Source organism: Phodopus roborovskii, unplaced genomic scaffold (assembly GCF_943737965.1).
Source record: "Phodopus roborovskii unplaced genomic scaffold, PHOROB, whole genome shotgun sequence".
In the NCBI taxonomy this organism is placed as follows: domain Eukaryota; kingdom Metazoa; phylum Chordata; class Mammalia; order Rodentia; family Cricetidae; genus Phodopus; species Phodopus roborovskii.
The window spans coordinates 573,984-596,749 of record NW_026125708.1 but is presented as its reverse complement, the minus strand read 5'-3'; the positions used below and the strand labels follow the sequence as shown (position 1 = coordinate 596,749).

At 37.5% G+C, this 22,766-nt stretch overlaps 1 protein-coding gene across 1 annotated transcript in view; it reads left to right on the top strand.

Annotated features, from left to right (window-relative positions):
* Positions 1-22,766, top strand: part of Ophn1 (oligophrenin 1) — a 333,577-nt gene that overhangs the window by 270,330 nt on the left and 40,481 nt on the right. Inside the window, exon 19 of the mRNA XM_051178493.1 lies at positions 9,758-9,917. Within this exon, the coding sequence (XP_051034450.1) occupies positions 9,758-9,917 (160 nt within the window). The remainder of the gene's footprint in view (positions 1-9,757; positions 9,918-22,766) is intronic.

The following is a 22,766-nucleotide window of genomic DNA, read 5'->3' as shown; positions in this document are numbered from 1 at the left end:
AGGTCTTTGATCCATTTGGACTTAAGTTTTGTTCATGGAGATAGATATGGATCTATCTGCAGTCTTCTACACCCCAGAATCCAGTTATGCCACCACCATTTGTTGAAGATGCTTTAGCTTCTTTGTCAAAAATCAGGTGTTCATAGGTGTGTGGGTTAATATCGGGGTTTTCAATTCAATTCCACTGGTCTACCTGTGTATTTTTGTGGCAATACCAAGCTCTTTCAGGAATATAGCTCTATAATAGAGTTTAAAATTAGGGATGGTGGTACCCTTGGATGTTCCTTTATTATACATTATTGTTTTGTCTATTCTGGGTCTTTTGTTTTTCTATATAAAGTTGAGGATTGTTCTTTCAAGGTCTATGAAGAATTGTACCTGTTTTTTAATGGGGATTGCATGTATCTGTAGATCGCTTTTGGCAAGATTGTCATTTTTACTATATCATACCTATCTAAAGGCATGGGAGATCTTTCCATTTTATGGTATCTTCTTTAATTTCTTTCTTTAAATACTCAAAGTTCTTGCTATATACATCTTTCACTTGTTTGGTAAGCCTTACCCCAAGATATTTTATGTTTTTGGCTATTGTAGAGGTTAATGTTTCTCTGCTTTCTTTGGCTTTAACTTAAAAAAAAAAATGTCAGTATCATAGGAACAGATGTAGGGATCCCAAGAAGCAAATGCAGTGCATGACTTTTGATTTTACCTACATGTGAAAAACTTAGTTTAAAAGATTTTTGTCTTTTGACACTTGAGAAAATTTGAATATGGCATAGATAGTAGGTGGTTTGAAATTGCAAATTTTCTTGTACATGAAAATTTTGTTATAGTCTGGTAGGAAAGTTTGCTTTGTCTTTGAATTTGAATACTGGTAGTTTAGGGATTCATCATTTACTACACAGAGAAAGCCAATGTGCCAAAGTACTGACTGACGACTGAAGCATCCTGTAGACCTGTAAGCTAGCCAAATGTCAATAGTACTTGTCTTAGTCTTTTATCACTGTGACAAAATACCAGAACAAAGTAACCTTAAGGGAGGGATATCATCATGGTAGAATGGGAGGTGATGTCCATGGCAAAACAGAACAGCTTATAATATAATATTGGCAAGGATTAAGAGGGGGACTGGGATGGAAAATGTGGAAAGGGAGAGATGGAGAGCATATGAATACAAAAGGCTAGCTTCATGGGCTCCACATATGCCCCAAGGCTGTGGGATATTGTTGACAGCATTTAAAGCATGTCTCCTACCTTAATTAATACTTTATGGAGATGGCTGGACAGAAATACTCAGAGGTGATCTTTAAAGTTTTAGGTGTTTCACATTCCATCAGTTGCTACTCAAGATTATTCATCACATTAGCTATCTCCAAAGTTTTTACGTATGTTTGAAAACTTTGTAACCACATATTGCAGACAGTGTGAATTTAAAAAATAGGGCTAGTGCTGTTTAGAAAACCTGGATGGGGAAATGGGAAAATTCACATGCTTTGAAAATGCATGCAATTATCCTGCTTGCCAATCATTGCTTTCATGGTGTATATAATGATTATATCTGTGCTTTTGTAATGTATTCTTGCCCCTTGCTATTTTCTAGGTTAATAATAGGCAAAGATAAATAGACCACTGCCAATTTGGGTTTCTCAGTTACCCAGTTCTTTTTTGTGTCTGTAGCTTCCATTAGGCACAGATAGGAGATCACTAATAGTCTCCTCTGCTGCAATTTCACCATTAGTGGAAGACTACAATGGAAGCAAATGTCATGCCTAATTCTACCATTCATACATGTGTTTATCAATATGCAGACACAAAGGGAGTTGTACGGCTTGTTCTGTAAACTCAATGAAGTCCCATTTCTTTGTGCTTTCAGATGTGTTGACAACATCTTTTGTGAAAGTTTTACTTGAGGCAAATGAGAAAATGCAGTAGTATAATTGGAGTCAGGCAATAAAATTCTATGATCTAATGGGGGAGATGTAAGACTCTTTCACAGTCTTGTGTCTGTACTTCCATTTCAATGGTTCAGGGCTATTAGGTTTACTGGATTCTTACTTTTATAATAATGCTTATGTCTTTTCAGAAGCAGTACTTTGCACTGTAGAAATTAGAAGGTACAGAAACCAAAACAAAAATTTTCTTGCTTTATTCTTGTACTCTGTAATCATTACTGATAATATAACACACATTATTCTAAATCTTTTGTGCAAGTATGTTTATGTATAAATGTATTTGTATTTGTTAATAAGTTGAAGTTACAATGTTCTTCAGCTTCCCTTCCCACTTTTTGGGTGAAATCTCAGGTAGCCTGGACAGACGTGAATGTAGCTGAGGAAGGCTAGCAACGCCTGGTTTTCTTGCCTGAGTTCTGGGATTACAGGTCTGCACAACCATGCCTGACATCTTCTACTTACCTTGTTCTGCAGTCGTTGCCTTTCCAGACTATTAACATTTTCCTGGTTGACAGTAAAAACTTCTTGTTAAAGCTGTTTGTCTACCTATCCAGTGTATTACCACACATTCTTCCTGTTTCTTAAATCCTCATCTCCTTAACCTACCACCTCCCAACTATTATGCCACAGGTTTATTGATGAGACCACACCATTGTCCTGCATGTTGTTATGCCTTATTATTTGTTTGTAACAGACAAGCTCATTTTACACTCCAGGTTGCCCTCATACTAATGATACCTCTGCCTTACCGTTCTCAGTGCTTGAATTATATGTGCTTGGTTCCTACTTACGAGTTTTACTTATTCCTTCATTGTCTTATTTTTAAACTGCCCCCTTTTTGCTAGTGTTTCTTGTATATAACAGATTACCTTTAAAGCTGAATGGATTCTAGTTAACTGATTTGTAGCTACAGAAAATACTAGGTGTTTATTATGTAACTTATGTTTCATCACATGTGGACATTCATACTATTGTTTTATTCATTCATTGATATTCACATTATCCAGTCCTATACTTTTCTGTCTGTTCATATAAGACTATGTGACTATGTTATTCACAATTAGCATCCATATTTTGTACACTTCTAGCTCATTAGAAATCATATATATATATATACATATATATATTACCAACTGTCATTCTATTAACAAAGCCTTCATTGTTGACTGGAGATGGTGTTTGCACAATTGCATTGTAGCCCTCTGTCTTTTTTTAAGAGTCACTCTTAGAGTATAAATATATGGATTAATGATTACAGTAATACAATCATAAATGTACATTAGTACATATGCAAGTAAATAATAGACACACACACACACATACATGCACACACACACACACACACTTATTGGTTATGAGGGTACTTTACCTTTTCAAGTTATCTGCATTCTGGAAGCATCTTAGAATAAGCAGTTTATTAAAATTACTGCTGATAGATATTTTGTGATATAATTATCATATTCTCTATACATCAACTTGCCAATAACTCCTCTGTTAGCATATTATCACTATTGCAGTTAAGTTATATTGAGTTTTCAGTTTTGTTTTGTATTTAAAGTGTCTTAAAATATTATATGATAATTTGACAATGAAAAGTTTTTCTTACATTAAGGGATGGTTTGGTTTTAATTGGTAGCAGTGAAATAGTCTAGAACATTGTACTATGTTGAAATATATCTCATGAATAATAATATGCTACTAATGGAGAAAGTCAAAGCTGTCTACCTTTAAAAGAGGATACCATTTTGTGGGGGAAGGGACTGTTCATTTTTGGTACTGACTCTGTAGGTTACTGCTTTTCCTTTTGAATACATTTGTATTCTGCAGAGCTTCTTCTAAGAGTGTATATATAACAATTAAATGAAAGATGCAGCACAAAGAACTCAAGTTACCATCATTCAGAGTCAGCTTTCAAAATCACACCTTATTTTATTTATAGCCCCAGTTAGCATCTGCCTGTTGTATGATTTTTAAAAATGAATCCATAACACTATATTTATTTCATTTTTAAATATCTCAGCTTCAAATTTTTCTTGAAAAGATAAGAACTCTTTGTAAGAAAATTATAATAACTGGAGGGTAGTTAATTGTAATATCAAATATTCTATGTTCAGATTTATAGTGTCCAGAAGTATATTGTTTCTTTCTTTAAATGAGGATCCAGTTTGAATGTATACACAGCAGTATGATGAAAGGTATTTCAAGTATCTAATTTCTAGCAGAATTTTGCTTGAAAGTACATATGTGAGGTTTTGTTAACTATATGGCCAGCATTTATCACATCTACACAGTTGCATAATTATATCATGGGAGTAGGCATAGCTACTATTTAAATGAATAGAAAAGCTGTGTTCAAGTAAATCTTTATTTATAAAAACTTATGGTATGAGATTTTGTTTGACTGTTTGATCTATAGCATTCTTTTTCAAATTTATTGTATATCAGAATCACCTGTAACATCATAAAGCACCCAGAGGCCCAGACTTGATGTAGTGTGCAATAGAGACTATACATTTTTTACTGTATACTCAATATATAAGTTTCCAGTACAACTTTCCTTTTTCTTGTGATTTGTTAAAGAAAAAAAAAGTTACTTGTCCTATAAAGTTTCCTATAGTTGAGAGGTAAGTATAGAAGCTTGCTTTTCTCAGATTTCAGCTCGTGTATGTAAGTGTGTGTGTGTGTGTGTGTGTGTGTGTGTGTGTGTGTGTATGTGTGTGTGTGTGTGTGTGTGTGTGTGTGTTTAGAATGGGGAGAGTATACATAATTGATGGTTCAGGAGATATGTAATGTGTGGCGCTCTCTTTCTCATTGTTTTCAAGAGCAGGATTTTCTTAGATTCATTTCCTGGCAGACTAAAATACACTTTCGATCACCTAATAACTTTTTCACCTTACACATGACAGAACGGATTCTTAGGGATGGGAAAAAGATAGGCACAAAGCCACACAGTACATTAGTAATAGAACCAGGGATATGATTGGAAGTGGCCTCCTTATTTAGAAGTCAGAGTACATTGAGTTCTTAGAGTCACTGAACCCTAAAGCTGGATGATACTCACAAGTTCACATAAATAGCTCAATCCTTCTGCCAGCTATCTTTGTAACCCAGAAGTCTCACTCAACTGAATAGCCTGCGGGTAGAATTCAGAGTGCAAATATGTTCTTTTTGTCTTAGAGTATTTTTGGCAGAAAGACAGTTTAGCTCCCAAATTTTAAATTTTAAGTAATTCACATTAACATCTGGATTTCAAGAAATAAGTGAATTTGACCACACCCAGCCTGCTACGCTAGAGTTTAGTAGTGGTTCCTTCTTTGAAGTAGTACAAATTGTTGACTTGCCACAGACTCTGGGAGTCTTTTGGGATTCTTGTATTAGTTTTTTTGAGAATTTCATGCAGTGTGTTTGGATCATATTCACGCCCCCCATAACTCCACCCAGACCACCTCTCCTCCCCCTGCCACAATTTCCTGTCTTTTGTTCTAATCCATCGAGTCCATTTTTTTTTTTTTTGCTGCTCAAATATTCATAGATGTGTGACCTTCCACTGGATTATGGTCAACTTATTAGGGCCTATACTCTCTTAAAAGAATTTAACCTTCATCTTCTAGCAGCTGACAGCTCCTTATTGAGAAGTGGGATTTCACATCCAACTGCCTTCTCCATGTTGGAATTTGGTATATCCAGTTCTTGTGTGTGATGTCACAAACATTGTGAGTTCATATGTACAATTGCCCAGTTTTGTCAGGAGGATACCTTTTCCTTGTTGTTATATATCCCCTCTGGTCCTTACCCTCTTTCCATCCTCTCTTCTGTAATGATTAGATTAGAGAGGATGAAGGTCATTTCATAAAGCAAGAAATAAACATTGAATGATACCATAGTGGGTTAGAGAATGTGTGCTTGTTTAAAGGGATTAGACACATGCTCCAGGCCAATATACCTCAATTGCATGACCTCTTTGCTCCTTGAAACAATTTATTTCTTCAAATCTATACCATGAGAGATGTTATCCTCTACAGTGGAGAGCATCACCTCCTTCAAGTACTCGTTTTTTGTTTTAATTTTATATTAAGTTAGTTCTTTGACATTTTCATACATGTTTGTAATATATTCTGATTATTTTCTCTTTACAGCCTTTCGTCTTTTGCATATGCCTATCATCTTCCCCCATCCCCTCCACATACCAGTCCCTTTCCCAGAGTAATGACTTTTGGGTTTGCTTTACAGCCTACTTAGTTAACCAGGGCTATATGTATAAGTTTTAGACTGGGACTATCTATTGGAACTTGCTGGGGTCAATAGTGGGTGCACAACCATTGACAATGTCTTCCTCTCTTCCTAAATCTGTCAGAAGCAAATAGTTAATCAGTGACAGATAGGACCCCTTTATCCCCCCTCCTCCATTTTTGTCTGACAGTGACAGGATCCTTCTTGAGCAGACCCCATTCAGTTGTTCCCAGTAGTTATGAGTTTGTGATTGCCCAGAAGGTAGTGTTTCACAGCACTTTTCTCTGTCTTTTGACTCTTACCTTCTTTCCACTCCTCTTTCCCAGTAGTCCTTGAACCTTAGCAGGATGGTATTGATGTTTTGTTTAGGGCTTAGCCCTTAACTGTCATTTATTCTCAGCACTTTTTGTAGTCATAGATCTCTGCATTCATTCCATTTCCTGAAAAGAGGGGATTATCTGATCAGGCTAAGACTAGTATTTGTCTATGGGTATGAGCACAAATATTTAGAGGACAGTCTGAAGTTATGTTGGATTACCTAAACTTTTTATTTTTATTTTTGATGCTGAAGTTGTATTCATTTGTTCTAGTCCTTATGGATTAGAAATAATACTGTAAACCTCTACATAATTTGCTGTTTACCATGTTGGCAGTTCATTTCACTCTTCTTCTTATTAATATACAAGTTGAACTGTGATTTATACCTCCCTTTTTAAAGATTAAATTTATTGTAAAGAGCTTGTAAATAAAAATAATTGTGTGGCGAAAGGTGAATATAGTAGAGAAAATAGGGAGCTCCCTCAGAGAAATAGAAGTACATGCAGCTAAAGAAATCCTCCTGTAGAAGCTTCTGTTTCCCAAAAAGAACTACAGAAGAAGGCAGTAAGATGTAGTGGAACAATAGTAGCATTTGAACACCAACACATGCAGGTTTGAATAACCTGACTTTCCAAGCTGACATTACTGAGCATTTACCCTGCCTGGGTGGTTCAGCTCAGGCCTCAGAATCAAATACCCTTCATTTGCAGTTGTGAATGTTCAGCTAACTACTGTGGTGTTGAACCAATCTCAGGTCCCTTCAAAGCTCATAAAAGGAGATGAGGGTTCTTGCCTAGTCCACCGTGGTTTAACCATTCCAGATCACTTGGTGGCAGCATAGAGATTCTTTTCTATTTTAATAACTGAACAAATTCTGTCACTAAAGAATAAAGGTTAATTGCAGAGGCATTTAAACTGTTGAAAGGGACTGATCAGCATCCAGAAATATCAAAGGCCTGAATGCTGGCAGCTCATTACCATCTGAATGGCACCCAGCCTTTGTTAAGAGCTTAAGAGACTTTATTATAAAGATTGGTCTAAGGATTCTGTCCCCCTTAATTACCTACTTAGTGTCAAGAACTTGCTTGTTGATGGGTCAGTCTCTCAGGGCCTTTGGCTTGGACAGGTTTGGGTATTAGTATTTTGAGTGGGCAGCTGGCCTGCACCTTATTGTAACCTCTACACCCCCACAGCCAGACTGGCCAAAGGGCTGCATGCCTTTCATTTGCCTGCCTCTAGTAGTTTAAAAGAGTGGAGTTCAGTTCTATAAAAATAATTAATTAGTAACTGTTGTGTGCCAGGAACACAGTTAGAAGTTGTTTACCACCTAGTAGAAGAAGCAGATAATTAAACTGAAAATTGCAATGCATTCTCCTTGCCAGTAGTATCAGTTAAAATAAGGACAGTACCAAGTGGTCAGAGTGAAATCATATAAACACAAAGCCACACTAAATGGACTCAGCAGGTTTTATTTATATATTTATGCATATGCTTATACATAGCAAGAATAATAAAAGAGAAAGAGGACATGAATTTGAAAGGGGTAAGTAGGGCATGGGAGGAAAGGGGAGATGGAAATGGTATAATTATATTTTATATTTTAAAGAAAGATGAAAAACTGAAAAGATGATTTTACAAAAGAGGGAGAACAGGAATCCATTGTCTTTCTCACACCCAAAAGGAAGGCTGCCTTCCAGAATGCTGCCTTTACTTCTACAGTCATTCTTCTTTGTTTTCAGCTAACAAAGACAGAAAGTCTTTTGCTTAAAAAGATGAGAAGACAGGGAGATGCAGCCACCTGAAAGGAGATATATGTCACCTAAGGAAATAGCCAAGAACCATTAGTCATTCTTTAGATATGGGATAGGGGACATTCAAGGGAAAGGATTGACATGAGAAAAAGATAAGGAATTCTGTCTGCAATAACCGTGTTGGATCCAGGAAATGCTAAACTAAGCAGTTTGGTGTAACACTTGTTAAATGTTAGAAGTGCCTACAGAAAGACAAGAGCATTGGGTATTACCATGCAGAAGCAATGCCACAGAATTTATTTTCTACTGCTCTAACATAGACACTACTTACACAAGTAGGAAAACTGAAGCTCAGAGAGAATGGAATTAAAATCCCCTGTTGCATAGCTTGTGAGGGCGTGGTTGGAATCCAAACTGGGGTCAACTTTAGAACCTAGGCTATACATAGGAATTAGAAATAGGGTACAAATTATAGATGACTTAAACTGCCCTCTCTAAAGACACTTTGCCTTCTCCTATAAGCAATGGGTAACCAGTGGTGTGAATTTACCCAGAGTGAGCAGAGATCTGACAGTCAGATTGCAGGACCTACTCCCTAGCTCAACAATTATGGTTCCATGAAGATGCTTTGTCCATCTTCTTTGTTTTATAAGATGAAGAAGATGGTTAAGGGGTGGTCAACCATAGTATCCTTTTTGGTCCTTTCAGGTTTTTTTTTTTTAATAGCGGGACTAGAATGGCTAGATTCCTCACTAGAATGACTAGTTGGCACACTTAATCACTGTTGCTTCTTAAGGAAAAAAAAAGTGGAGTGCTAGGAAAGCCCTCCAACTCTGAGTTATACTTTGTAATGAGATAGCCACCATGCCACACCTGTTGCCCACTTCTGACACTAGATAATGTGTGGTAAATAAGAATCTGGAAAACAATAGGCTGATGGATGTTTATTCAGGGAGAAATCACTTACACCAGAAACATGACCACTACAGGTTCCCATCCCAAGGATGCCTCCAGATTCTCTCTGTCTCTGAACAGGAAGTAAGAGAGCAAGCTGGGGTCTGGGACTCCAGACCTAGTCTCCTCAGGTCATGCCCACACCTGTCCCCATGCCCCAATGGGCGTGGTCAGTGCAACAGGTGCGGGTGGGGTGAATATCTCACTACAATACTTCTTGGCCACCTTTGCTGTTCATTAGACCTACTGTTCCCCTTGCCTTGTGCATATTTAGACCTTTCTCCTACCTCTCGATACCCTTTGCCACCTCCACATCTGTCTCCTAACTCTATCAGGGTTGCTGAGTTAACTCCTCTCTCACTTGGCTCCTAGTCATACATTATCTTGTGTTACTTGCTAGTTTTCTCCATTGTGTTTTTTTTTTCCTTCCATGTGTACTTTAGGGCTCTCCTTTTTTACTTTTTTGGTGTCTCTTATCTCCTTTAGCACCCAGCATATGCCTAGTTATTAGAAAAATGAATCTTTTTCATCATTTTCTTTTTCTCCTGGCAGTGTGTGTGAGCACAGCAAAGAGAATCTTATGACACCTTCCAATATGGGGGTGATCTTTGGGCCAACCCTGATGAGAGCTCAAGAGGACACTGTGGCTGCTATGATGAACATCAAATTCCAGAACATTGTGGTGGAAATCCTGATTGAACACTTCGGCAAGGTAATCATTTCCTATCCTTAATATCTCCCCTCCACATGCCCTGGCTGCCTATCTGCCTGTCTGCCTGCCTCCACTCCATTTCTCTCTCTCTCTCTCTCTCCTGCTTTTTCTTTTCCTCTTGCTGCTCCTCCTCCTATTTCTCCTCCTTCTTCCTTCTCCTCCTCCTCTTTGTCTTCTGATTTTTTTTTAAAGCAAAACATGCCATATAAGGCTTGGCTATCCTGGCACTCACTGTGAAATGTAGATCCACCCATAACTCATCATCCTCCTGACTTAGCTTCCAGACTGTTTGGATCATAGACATAATGTTGTGTGCCTTATTATTTGGTTCAAGTTGACAGCGAAAAGAAATACCATTGTGCCACAATGACGTGTGTTTTGAAGATCTAAAAAATTAAAACCAGGCCCTTGTACATGATAAGCAAATATTTGACCATTGATCTATCCTCAAACCCTATTTTTACTTTGTATTTTTCAGTCAGAATCTTACTAAGATGTCCAGATCAACCTTGAACTCACTCTGTAGCCCATAAAGATCTTGAATTTTTGATCCTCCTGCCTCAGCCTCCCAAGTATCTGAGATTACAGGTCTGCACCACTAAACTTGACCACAATTATGTTTAACATTAAATCTAACACTTAGCATTCCATCTATTAAGCAACTGTTCTTGAATATTTACTGTTTTATTATTATGTAAATTCTGGGAATATTAAACAGGAAAAAGCCACTGACTATTTCTAAGACATTGCAGTGTGGTGATACATTTAAGCCGAGAAAAACTATAAGGAAGAAGGTGACACATATACAATGAAACTATAGATTAGAAGAGGTATGGCTCCTCACGTAATACCAACTCTGTGACTGATATTCCCTAATCAAGTGGCAGATTAATAAGAGAAAAGTAAACATATTTATGTAAGTTTTATAAGACATTATGATTGATAACACTCTAGAATAATGCCCCCTGGGAAAAATAGGTAAACTTGTACTATGTGATGGAGTATATAGTTCTGGAGAAATATGACTACAGGAGATCAGGGTCTGATGGAGTACTAATAGCCTGGAGGCAGGCCTGTTTGTTCAGGTTTCTTTTCTTCTCTTTTCTTTTCTTTGTGTGTTTGTGTGTGTGTGTGTGTGTGTGTGTGTGTGTGTGTGTGTGTGTGTGTGTGTGTACCTTTTTTCTTTGGGTTCCTCTGGATTTAACTTACATAACATACTTTAGAAGACAGTCAGAAAATTCTTTTATGTCCTACTTCAGTTACAGTGGGCAGCAGAAGGTCTGCTGTTTCCTCAAGTCCCATATTTTAGGATAACAAGGGGATTTTGAACCCCCTTCCAAAACCATAAATAAATCAGTATACTTATTTTAAATTACATCTCAATCTAAAATGCTTTAAGGTAGAGTATTTGATATTGTATATAACTTATAAATTAGCAAACATTATAATTTGGTCAAATGAAAGGGGTAAAATAATGGACACAAAAAAATGAACCTGGTGATATAGTTGAGAGAAAAAAATACTTCCTATTATAAATTGTGTACTTGCCACGAACATCTTAAATTTGTAAGAACTTTCTAACAGACAGTGTCCTACATGGGAAACATTATTTTAAAAGAATTTTATTTGGATTGTGGAGGCCAGTACACTCTGACCCTGTCCATAGCTCAAGTCCAAGTGGGTGCTGAGATGCTACACATAGACGTGGCTCTAATATAAGTGATGTTGTGATGTTTATCTCTTGGTTAATTTCTTGGTTATAAAATAACCCAACTAAGATGACTTGATGACTTAATATAATCAGAATTCTTTGTTTTGTTGTTGTTGTTGTTGTTTTGTTTGTTTGTTTGTTTTTGCTTAGTGCTCTGAGAAGCTTAATATCCTGCTTTCATACCAGTAGTCATTCATCATTGACATTCTAGTAGTTGAACAGAATAAAAGACAGAATGAAATAGAAATAGGTTCTGATCTGGGAGTTAGAAATAATTTTCATTACATTCAATTTTCTAATATTCAATCTCACAATCTTACTCATTGATAAGAGAAGTGAAAGTAGTCCTTGTTTCTTTTTTAAGCCACAATCTTGCTACGTAGCCTAAGATGGCCTTGAATTTGCGCTTCATCTGCTTAGCCTCCCAACTGCTGGGATAAAAGGCATATATGATTGTGTTGTCTCAGGAAGGCAAAGTCCACCACATTTCAACTAAGACTTAACAGAATAGGAGAATGCATGAGGAGACAACTAGTGTGTTTTGACATGTTGTCTGTGTTACCTCAAAAACATTTAATAGCCTTTCCTATTTTTGTCATCAGAAACTTGAAGAGGATTCTAGACACCCATTTGAAAGCCACAGGTCCGAGGCTATCATTTTGGGAAGTGGCAAAGATAATGGATGCCAAAATGCAGTTAGGTAGAAGTGAATTTCAGTCTTCCATGGCACAATAAGGGTGACTATACCATATACAGTGTGTTGAAAGAGAAGAATTTGTGGGTCTTATCATAAAGAAACAATAAGTATATAAGGAGATGGAAATACTATTTGTTATTTATGCACTGTGTGTATGTATTGGATTACAATACTGTACCATACATATGTGTAATATGTGTCCACTAAAAAGTGTTAATACGACATATTCTGACTATGAATAAAAGTACTTAATTGGGTACTATTGCATCAGCAGTCATCATGTGTAGTGGCAATTTGGGATCTATGCAAGGCACCTTGTAATTATTGAGTTGTTAGGAAGTAGATGTCAAACTTATTTTATGTACAGTTTTAATCAGTGCTTTCTAGAGAGGATAGAAACAATATGTTACAATATGTAGATACTATAGAGGAGAACTATTTGGGGAATTGGACGATGTGTTTATGGTAGCAAAGAAGTAGCAGCACAGTCTACCCATGGGCTATGGACCCCAGGATTCAAGTAGTATGACTCAGCCAAATTGCAGAGGCCTCAGAACCAGGGAAGCCAATAGTATAAGTCATCTTAAAAAGAGAGGCTATAGACAAAGAGATTCTGCTGTAGGTGGTACCCCAATTTAAGAGTAGGGATGCAGAGGTCAGTGGGCTGATAGTCCTGATGTCCAAGCATCAGAAGAAAATTTTTGTTTTGAAATTAGTGTTGTGCATTTTCATAGCCTCAACAGATCAGATGGGCTCTTCCACATTGAGGGTATATCTTCCTTAGGTGGTCTACTTAGACTCTCAGAATAACCTCTTCTGGTAACACTTTTACTCCAACCCTCACTAATACCTCTAGAAACTCCTTAATCTAATTTGCCTTACACTTAAAATTTGTCATCACAGATTTTAAAATTGAACAAAAAGAGAAACAGGGAAAACGAACTTCAAGCAGATAGCCCAATATGAACACAGGCCCAAGACCTGATAGTGTGTTATTAGAAGATGAAGTGTAAATAAGAGTAGCAAATTAAATTGGAGGCAGACAAGGATCAAGGCTGAAAAACAATTGACTACCTAGTTGATTAGCTTGGAGCATGTGAATTTTATTCTGCCATTGCTAGGAAAGCTTGCTTACCAGTAAAGAAGTGCTACAGTCAGCCTTATATAAAAGAGGCTGTATTTAGGCTGAAGTTTGAAGAACAGCTCACACAGCAAGAATAGTTCTATAATCTAAGCATAAAGATCTTATATTCCAAGTTAGAGAATATTAATGCATAGTACCTATGACAATATACAATTAGAAGATGGATAGAAACAGACCAGTGGAACATAATAAAGAATGTGCAAGTAATCCCACAAATGTTGAATAAATTATTTTTGAAAAGATACAAAAGTAGCTGACAGTTGTCTTACATAACTCAGGCCCCAAATTCAATTTCCAAGAATGGCAAAGGGATTTTAAAGAAAGCAGAATAATCTTTTCAATAAATGCTGTGGGAAATTGCACATACACTCATAATGAAGGAAAATCTCAACTTAAATTTCATAGTATGTGCAAAAGTTAACTCCAAATGGATAGTATAAAAAGATGCAAAATCAGCAAAAAAAAGAACGGAGTATTCAGTTGCAGGTAAACTTTGGGGAAACTGCATAGAAGAAAGTCTTCAGGCCCTTGAACTTTTTGAAGGGTTTTTCAGTGTGAAACTCAAAATGCAATCTAGAAAGGGAAAAAAAATCAATAGTTTGGATTTTTATCAAAGTTGCTATCAAGTGACAAAGGGTTCATATCTAGAATATATAGAGGATTTGCAAAGCCAACCACAAAGAATCAAATATTCTGGTTATGAAACTGGGTAAAGCCATGAACAGTATGTACACATGACAAGTAAGAGATTATAAGTTGTTCTGAATAACTAACCAGTAGGGAAATACAAATTAAGACCCCAATGAGATAACACTGTATGTTTACCAGAATGGCTAAAATACAAAATAGTGACAACGCAAAATGGTGACAAGGGTACACAGACGCTCAAATGTGTCACACATTTCAAATGGGAATATAAAATAGGACAGCCTCTTTGAAAACTAGATGTGCTGTTTCTTAATTAAAACAAAACAAACCAAGCATGGACTTCTGTGGAACTGTATTTTACTCTCCTCAGCATTTGTAAGAGAGAAACAAAAGCTGTTTACATGAAACCTCCACAGGGATTGTAATTTATCGTTTACTTTCCTACTGTCTGCCAGGCATTATTGGGGGCATTTACACCTAAGTCCACATTAGGGAATTGAAGGTGTACTCTAGTGACTTGTCCAGGCTCACAGAATGAGCAGGTTTGGAAACATTAAATCCTATGTACACTAGGCTACTTCAGGGACTTTTTTGAGTTCTTGAAAATGAGTGCTTAAAAAGTGGTGGGAATACCTATTAGAGATTAAAAGACCAAGGATATTTGAGAATAGAGTTGCCACAGGGTCATCCACATGTTGAAGATTTGTGTTAGAAGATGTCTGTGTAGTTTGAATGAAAGATGTCTCCTATAGGTCCAGATATTTGAATACTTGGTCCCATTTTGGGGGTACTATTTGGGGAAGCTCTGGAAGCTTTAGGTGTTGGAGCCTTGCTGAAGGGAGGACATCACTGTCAGCCAGCTCTAAGAATTTATAGCTTTGTCCCACTTGCCTCTCTCATAGTTTGCTCTGCTCTCGCTGCTTCCTGCCGGTGAATAGAAATATGGATCCAGTTGCTGAGAGGGAGGAGTGATGAGCAAAGGGGTTAAGACCAGGATGGAGAAACCCACAGAGACAGCTGGCCTGAACAAGGGGGAGCTCATGGACTCCAGTCTGATAGCTGGGAAACCAGCATAGGACTTACGCAGACCCCTGAATTTGGCGTTAGTTGGGAGGACTAGGCAGTCTATGGGGCCTCTGGTAGTGGATCAGTATTTATCTCTAGCATACGAATGAACTTTGGGAGCCCATTCCACATAGAGGGTTACTCTCTCAGCCTAGAAACACAGGGAAGGGCCTAGACCCTACTCCAAATAATGTGACAGACTTTGAAGATCCCCCATGGAAGGCCTCACCCTCCCTGGGGAGCAGGAAGGGGATGGGATGGGAGTTGGGAGGGGTACAAGGGAGGAGGAGGGGGGGAGTTTAAAACAAGCTTGTTGCAAATTTAAATTAAATATATTCATTTTTTTTTAAAAAAGAAAGAAATATGATCCTTCTGCTTCCTGACCCTGCCACCATTACTGCTGTTTGTTGCCATACTTCCCTACCATTGTGGACTCTCCTTCAGGAACCATAAACCCAAATATTCTCTTTCTTCTTTAAGTTGCCTTAGTCATGGCATTTTTATCATAGCAACAAAAATGACTGATACACTATCCTAATTTTAACATTTGATGTTGAACTGATGAATCTTGTTTGAGTGAAGAGTTTAGCTCCAGGCAGAAGGGAGCCATGGAAATGCTTGTTGTTTTTCTTGTCTTCATCCACTTTAAATGTTCTTATTCATTTGTGAGTGGACACAGGAATGACGACGGCATGTTCAGTCTGTTATCAGTCAAAACTCCCAAATTTCTGTCTGGGTGGCATTGGTGCACACCTTTATTCCCAGCATTCGGGAGGCAGAGGCACTGTGAGTATGAAACCACCCTGGTTGACATAGCAAGTTTCAGGAATGTCCGGGGCTACACAGAGAAATACCATCTGCAAAAATAAAAACAACAAAACCCACAAAATACCTCACACATTGCTGTAAAATTTATTCTATAAAATGTAAAGATAAGTTGTCATTGGTGTTTCTAATTTTAGCCATTCTGGCAGGAGTGAGATGGTATCTCAAAGTTGTTTTGATTTGCATTTCCCTGATAGCTAAGGATGTTGAGCACTTTCTTAAGTGTCTTTCAGCCTTTTTGATTTCCTCTATTGATAATTCTCTCTTCAGTTCTGTACCCCTCCCTTAACCTAGAGGCAGGAGGGTGGGCGTAGTCCCTACTCCAAATGACTTGACAGGTTTTGATGACTCCTCCTGGAAGGCATCACCCTACCTGTGGAGTGAGAGGGGTGGGATGGGAGGGTGGTTGCGGGGCATGAGAGGGTGGAAGGGAGGGGTAACTGTGATCAATATGTAAAATAAGAAAAAAATCAAAATAAACTTTACTTTTTACTATAAAAAATGTAAAGATAAAAGACCAACTTCAATTTTACCAAAAAGGTTGGCTCATGACCTTAATCCCAATGGGATTTATAAAACTATTTTGCTGCATGGTTGGTCAGGATCCCAAACTATATATTGTAGCATTATGTGAAGAACATTTAAAGGACTGGTTGGTTATCTGTTATCCTCAGGCTCCAATAGGTCATTTCTGCTTGCTGGTACTCAGCGATGGAGTGATGGTGTTATGCCTTACTAGATTTTAGATGTATATTACATGATTGTAATTCTGACCATTGTGTCATACTAAAGATTTGTATTGGCTATGTTGTCAAAATACAGTGTGATGACCAAGAATCTTTTCTGATTTATAAATTTACTTCATGTGAGACATGCTATGTGGATAAAAATGAACTCCCAGTTTATTATGCATTTATCAAATTGCCCTTTTTGAGAAAGAGAAAAGTGATGTGTGAGGTTGTTCCAGAAATTATGGACCTTATGTAGGTGTAACTACATAGACAAGTTGTGAGGATTAAAAGAGATAATATATGTGAGAGCTGAGGCTGCCCTGCAAGTACTAGGGATTATATGTTCCTGCCAAGTTGTTCAGCTAATGGGATATGATTTTTCAGTTGACATATATTATAATTTCTGTGGTATTTTTTCCACTTACACTTGCTCTTTAATACAAAGGGCTTAAACGCCCTGGTTTTAAGTTTCTTGATCAGCCTCTTTTTAAGAATATCCTGATAGTCTGTAAATAAAACTTAAATGGATAAGGCAGCTGTTGGTTAAAGGAGTCCATTGCTAGATATGTCTTAGCACTGTTTGTTTTAAGTAATTTGAATCATCTCTAAATTTCTAAGTAGGAGAGCAGATAAGTAATGGGGGAAAGGAAGTTCTCCCCTATACTGATCCCCTAGAACAGCACTGTCATTCTGGAGTTCCTAGTCTCTTCAGCTCATGGAATAGTGTGTATCTGGGTGCCCAAACCTGACACTGCTGGTGTGAGATGCAAATATAATTTGGATTGACAGAGGAAGGTTGGTTTTTGTTTTCTGAGCATTTTGTTTTAAGAAGCTGCTAGGAATTACAGGAAAAGAGAGAGGCAATCTGGGAAGGCTGTTCTTAGTGACTTAGTTCTAAGGATAGAATTGCATTTTTCTTAAGGAAGTAGACTATGGGATGGATCCATTTGAAGATCAGGACCAGAAAGTGACTTTAAAGATATTCTGACCCAGGCACTTTGTTTCACACAAAACCCCTTCTCTTTGCAAAGTACTTTGCTCCAACTTTATTCCTACTCCTTGTCTTTGGAACCTCACATCCCATGCTTCTTCACAAGTACTTTATAAAAGAGCTCAGGTACCAGCCTTGAATCTTTGCCTATCTATTATCTCAAGTGTACTTGGAAAACGCATTTGTCAGCCACACGACCAGACTTTAGCACTTTCCTCATTTATTGCTCCCAATCACACTGTGTTAGTGCTAGAAACCAGTTGGTCAACTTCCTCAGACTTAGATTTTTGTGCAGTGAACCTGGAATCAGGCTGAGGGCAGTGAAGTGCACTGTACTCTTAGCTCATCTAGTCCCCATTCTGACTCTGAAATGATGCGTATTATTGATTTTCTAGTTAAGGGAACACAGATACTGAGTGTGTTAAGTGGCATAACTCAGACAAATCTAGTTCTGTCAGCTTAAGACTACATCTCAAGGAATGGAGACTTATTTTCAAGTGAAATATTAAGAACAGTAGTCAGTAGTGCTTGTCTTTGTATCACTGATACTGACTTAGCTGTTGTTACTTTCCTTGAGTTCCCTCTGTTCTGCTAAAGTGTATATTCCAATTATTCCACTTTCTTTATGCATATTTTTAGTATTGGGAATGTAACACAGGGAATGTAACATAGCATGTCCTATGACTGCTGTGCCACTGAGCTACAGCTGTGGTCCAATATTTCCTTTCTAGTGGGTGGGTAATTGCTTTCAGTTATGCACAATGTTGCTTCATGGTCTTAGTATAGTTTTCTGGGAAAGAAATAATTTTCAAGGTTATTAGGAAATCTACTACTAACATGTGTCAAAGTGGATTTTTACTGTCTCTAAAGATGAATGGTTAGAAGCCATGGTTGAAGGAATTGGAAACCTGAAGGATACAGTCCGTATTTCAGATGACTGAAGGCAATTCTTCTTGTAAACTGGCCAGAGAAAACTGGATTGTTTTCAATACAAAGTTTGTGAGAACTCAAATACTGCCTATGTTCCCAAATGTCCAAATAGGAGCTTATCCAGGAAAAAAAAAGATTGATGTTGTAGCAACATGATGGATTTTAGGAGGCAAACAAGAGTCCCTTTTAAAAAACAACTGTGATTTATGTATTTTTTTCTGACACCCAATCAAGCAGCCCAGAGGACCCAGACCACAGCCTTGGTCTGCTGCAACTTTCTAAAAATGTGGCTTCTGTCAATTTGACTCTGCCACCAGAGGGCAGCAAGGGAACAGAAAAATGTGTTTCCCTCTTTGTAGAATGATAAATGATGGACACACATGTAGATACATAGATTAATTTGAAATATAAGTGATGAATTCAAATTATAATGCATTTTACAGTAAATATTGTTTTTATATTTATATTTTGAAATTTACCTATCTTCACTCATCTACATATTCATTTATAGTAAGAGAGAGAGAGTGTGTGTGTGTGTGTGTGTGTGTGTGTGTAACATAAGGGTATAGAGAGGGTGAGAGAATCTAATTAAGCCAAGTCTGTGCTTCATTGTATTTAATTTCCCAAATGATAAGGTTAAGCTAAAAAGTTATTAAAAATAACATTTTTATTAGTTTGTACATGTTAGGACATTTTCAGAATCTAATATGTAGTTAGCTGAGAATTTGGCAAACATTTTCAAATGAATCTTCAGAAAAATATCAGTAAGTATGAATATTAAGATCAAAGTGTAACCTGAAGAAAAATATCTCTGAGCAGAGAATTATTAAGATTGAGAAATTTCAGAAGTGTTCATTACTCATAGTGAATCTTTAAAGATACAGTTTTGATATTTCATTTCTGGCTTCATATATTCTCCAGAAGCTGGGTTCTCTTAGCCTTTGGAGCAATTTTGAGACTTATTGCAGGTGAATAAGCATGTCCAAACCTGATGAGATGGCATGTGAATTACAGGGTGCATTTGGGAGTGACATTTGCCCCCAGTGTTCAGAGACCTGAAATGCTCATTATGAGTCCGTCTTTCGATTCTGGTCACCCTAATAGGTCTCTGAAGATTCAGCAAAAGGTAACAGTACATTCTCCTCCCCCTTTCCTTTTTCCAACGGGCACTACAGCCATTCCAGCAGTCAAAAACGATAGATAGCATTTAATGAGGACTTACTATATGCTAAACCTTTGATATTCAACATCCTATTTAGTCCTTCCAACAACTTTATGATGTGTTCTCCCATTTTACTGGTAGGTAATGGAGACATAGAAAGGCTAAGGAATTTTTTTTGAGTTATCAAAATCAATTATCTGTTTTTTTTGTTATTGTTGTTGATATCTAGTTTGCATGTCCAGGTGGAAACATACATAAATAGAACAAATAAAGAATCAAATGTTTTAAAAGGGGTTGCTCACTTACCTATGTTGTTATTCGAAGTGCTGGGGATGAATCCAAGGGCCATGCACTTGTGAACTGCTAGATAAGCTCTCTATCCACTGCTGAGCTACACCCGTACCCCTAAAAGATCTTAAAAAAAAATTTCCAAGATCATATAGACCATTTTCCTCAGGAGACAGTGATTGTTTCGTAGAATTTATCTCTTCCTCTGCCATTGGTTTGGAGTGCTCAGAAGTCTCCGGTCAAAGTCTAGACGATATAGTAAGACTAGGGTCAGTAGGCTAGAGGGCCAGATGGTGACTCTGGCAGCCAGACTTGGAACAGCCTGACTTTCTGCAGTCAGGCAATTGTGCCAATAAGAGTTTTAGAGGCTAGGGATCAGTGAAAGAGCACTGAGAGATTGTGGGGTTTATTTCTGTTCTCTGAGATTTTGTGACTGATGACTGGGTCACTGCTACTTCTTTGGATTAAGGCAAAGAACCCAGTAAGTATCCAAGTTACCTATATAGGATTTTTAACTATCTCTAGTGATGAGAATGCAATGAAAAGAATGGAAAACTAACTTTAGAACCAGACAGCACTGGAGCGTACTCCTAATTGTATCCTTTGCTAGCTGGGTGGTCTTGAGCAAGTCAGTTTATCTCCCTGGGCTGTTTGCCTCTTTTTAAAAAGGAGACTAATGATTAGCCCTACCTCAGAGTTATTAAGAGGATTCAATATGATAAAGGTGATGAGTGCTTTGTGTATAGCACATTGCCCATCTCCATGCCCTCTCCTACCAGTATTTTATAGTATGGACAGGAAATGAACGTGATCTTACTGGTGACATTCTCATATAATCATTTACCCTTAATATTCATTGTCATAAAATAAGCTTGTCTTAGAGGTCCTTAGACCCTCATTTACTTATGTTTCCTTGTGGTAAAGAAGCTCTTCACTTCCCAGCCTAAATCGTCCTATACTGGTCCAAAAGAAGCACTCCACTTGCTATCTACCGATCCATTCTTAGTAGAAAACACATCATTATCATTTCCAGTCAGAACGTTCTTAGCAGGGTCTGACTGCATTCTTTCATTCCCTTGGTGTTCTCATTCTGAGGCAACCAACCAGGAAAATGAATAGACAATCAGAGCATGGATTATAGACCTAGATAGTTAATGGAAGACAATGGCTATTTTCTTCTTTAGATGCTGTCCTTTAAGGGAAACAATATCATATTGGGCCTTAGAACTCGGGCTTTCATCACAATTTTACCTTGTACTAGTTTTGGAGCCTTGGGCAAGTCATATCTCCTCTTTGGATATTAGTTTTTCCATAAGTACAATGTATAAATAGGACTAAATAGCATTATATGATATTATATCTAAAAAGTCTTAAAGACTATGTGTTGCTGAGTCAAAAGACAGTCTTAATGACAGCTCTCTTTTAAAAGTTGGCTCTTGTTTACAACAGACGTGACATTTTCAAAGTTCTGTACATACTCCAAGCAAACTTGGTGACACACTTGATGTTTAAAGTGGTTTGTGCCAAATGCTAAGAGCCTATTATTTTTGACCCCATTGCCAGCTTTGTTTCTAACGCAGTTTGAAATATAGTTTCTGCTAACATAACCAGATCCTAGAAAAGCTCAATCTAGTATCAGCCAGGGTATAAATGGAGAGTTGGTGGAAAGCTGAGATTCATCAGAGCCAAATATTATAGCTTTGATTGATAGAAAGTCAAGGTAGTTTTTTTTGTTGTTGTTGCTTTTCTTTTCTTTCTTTGTTATTTTGTTCTGTTACAATGTGATATATGCAACTTGGAAGCCCCATCTGGGGTGATTCTCCATAATTGTTCAGCTCTGTGAAGATTTGCAAGAGTTGAATTTGATCTCTTGGTTTTCAACAATTTGAAAATGACCATCTTACATCAAGCTTCATTTTTAAAACCTAAATATATGATGGAGAAGAATCTGCGATAGGAGAAATGCATCACCAAACTTAGACAAGTAGTTCATGAACCCTCATTTCATTGAAGGTAATCCATTTCTGGCTGTTCCTCAAAACCCAAGTGTTATTACCCAGTTTTAGTCCTGAAAACCTTTTGAAAGAAGAGGGATGTCCTAGAATTATTCATCTGACTCCAACCCCAGGCAACAGCCAACAGTTATCAGAATAGAATATAGTCTTGGACATTGATTTCTTTTAGACCAGATATTGAGGACTCAACTCAGTGGCTATTTCCTTCAGTACTAACCCTGTATCCACAAATAAGCACTATTTTTGGCTCCAGATTCCATTCTTACTACTTTCTGAGATTGGTTTCCTATACTACTCTCAGTGGCTTCAAGAGCATGTGTATTCTTACCTAGTTTACAGAGGGAAATCAATCAGTCCTATAGATTGTTGAGTTTTGGTGCATGGGAAAAGAAGCTCTACCAGACCCTTTTCCTATTCCAGGTATTATTTGTTAAATTTTCAATGTTCCTTCTTATATAGTAGAAAGAGTGTTAGCCTTGAAGTCAGACACTTCTGAGTTCATAACATGGCCTTGCTACTTATTATCAGGTGGCCTTGAAAAATACACACTTTATTCCCAGCCAAGCCCTTGGCCTCAAATCCCCGCTGCAGTCTTCTCTCCAAGTTGATCTAGTCTTTCTGTTAGTTAAGAATGCCTACTTA